General features: G+C 60.9%; 1 protein-coding gene across 1 annotated transcript in view; it reads left to right on the forward strand.

Moving 5' to 3' along the window:
• VOLCADRAFT_97128 (uncharacterized protein) overlaps positions 1-1081 on the forward strand; it is a gene marked incomplete at both ends in the record, with an annotated part of 18087 nt that overhangs the window by 8477 nt on the left and 8529 nt on the right. The window contains one exon of the mRNA XM_002956117.1: positions 127-214. Coding sequence (XP_002956163.1) covers positions 127-214 — 88 coding nt within the window. The remainder of the gene's footprint in view (positions 1-126; positions 215-1081) is intronic.

Raw genomic sequence — 1081 nt, forward strand, 5'->3', positions numbered from 1 at the left:
CAATGGGTGCAATGGTAAACAGGCGGATATGTGGCGCGGCTACCATCGCACCCAATGAGTGCGACGGTAAACAGGCGGATGTGTGCCGCGGCTACCATCGCACCCAATGGGTGCGACGGTAAACAGGCGGATGTGTGGCACGGCTACCATCGCACCCAATGGGTGCGACGGTAAACAGGCGGATGTGCAGTACGGCTACCATCGCACCCAATGGGTGCGACAGTAAACAGGCGGATGTGCGGCACAGCTACCATCGCACCCAATGGGTGCGACGGTAAACAGGCGGATGTGCGGCACGGCTACCATCGCACGCAATGGGTGCGACGGTAAACAGGCGGATGTGTGGCGTGGCTACCATCGCACCCAATGAGTGCGACGGTAAACAGGCGGATGTGTGGCGCGGCTACCATCGCACCCAATGAGTGCGACGGTAAACAGGCGGATGTGTGGCGCGGCTACCATCGCACCCAATGAGTGCGACGGTAATCAGGCGGATGTGTGGCGCGGCTACCATCGCACCCAATGGGTGCGACGGTAAACAGGCGGATGTGTGGCGCGGCTACCATTGCACCCAATGAGTGCGACGGTAAACAGGCGGATGTGTGGCGCGGCTACCATCGCACCCAATGAGTGCGACGGTAAACAGGCGGATGTGTGGCGCGGCTACCATCGCACCCAATGGGTGCGACGGTAAACAGGCGGATGTGTGGCGAGGCTACCATCGCACCCAATGGGTGCAACGGTAAACAGGGGGATGTGCGGCACGGCTACCATCGCACCCAATGGGTGCGACGGTAAACAGGCGGATGTGCAGTACGGCTACCATCGCACCCAATGGGTGCGACAGTAGACAGGCGGATGTGCGGCACAGCTACCATCGCACGCAATGGGTGCGACGGTAAACAGGCGGATGTGCGGCACAGCTACCATCGCACCCAATGGGTGCGACGGTAAACAGGCGGATGTGTGGCACAGCTACCATCGCACCCAATGGGTGGGATGGTAAACAGGCGGATGTGTGGCGCGGCTACCATCGCACCCAATGAGTGCGACGGTAAACAGGTGGATGTGCGGTACGGCT

The sequence above is a fragment of the Volvox carteri genome (assembly GCF_000143455.1).
Source record: "Volvox carteri f. nagariensis unplaced genomic scaffold VOLCAscaffold_58, whole genome shotgun sequence".
In the NCBI taxonomy this organism is placed as follows: Eukaryota; Viridiplantae; Chlorophyta; class Chlorophyceae; order Chlamydomonadales; family Volvocaceae; genus Volvox; species Volvox carteri.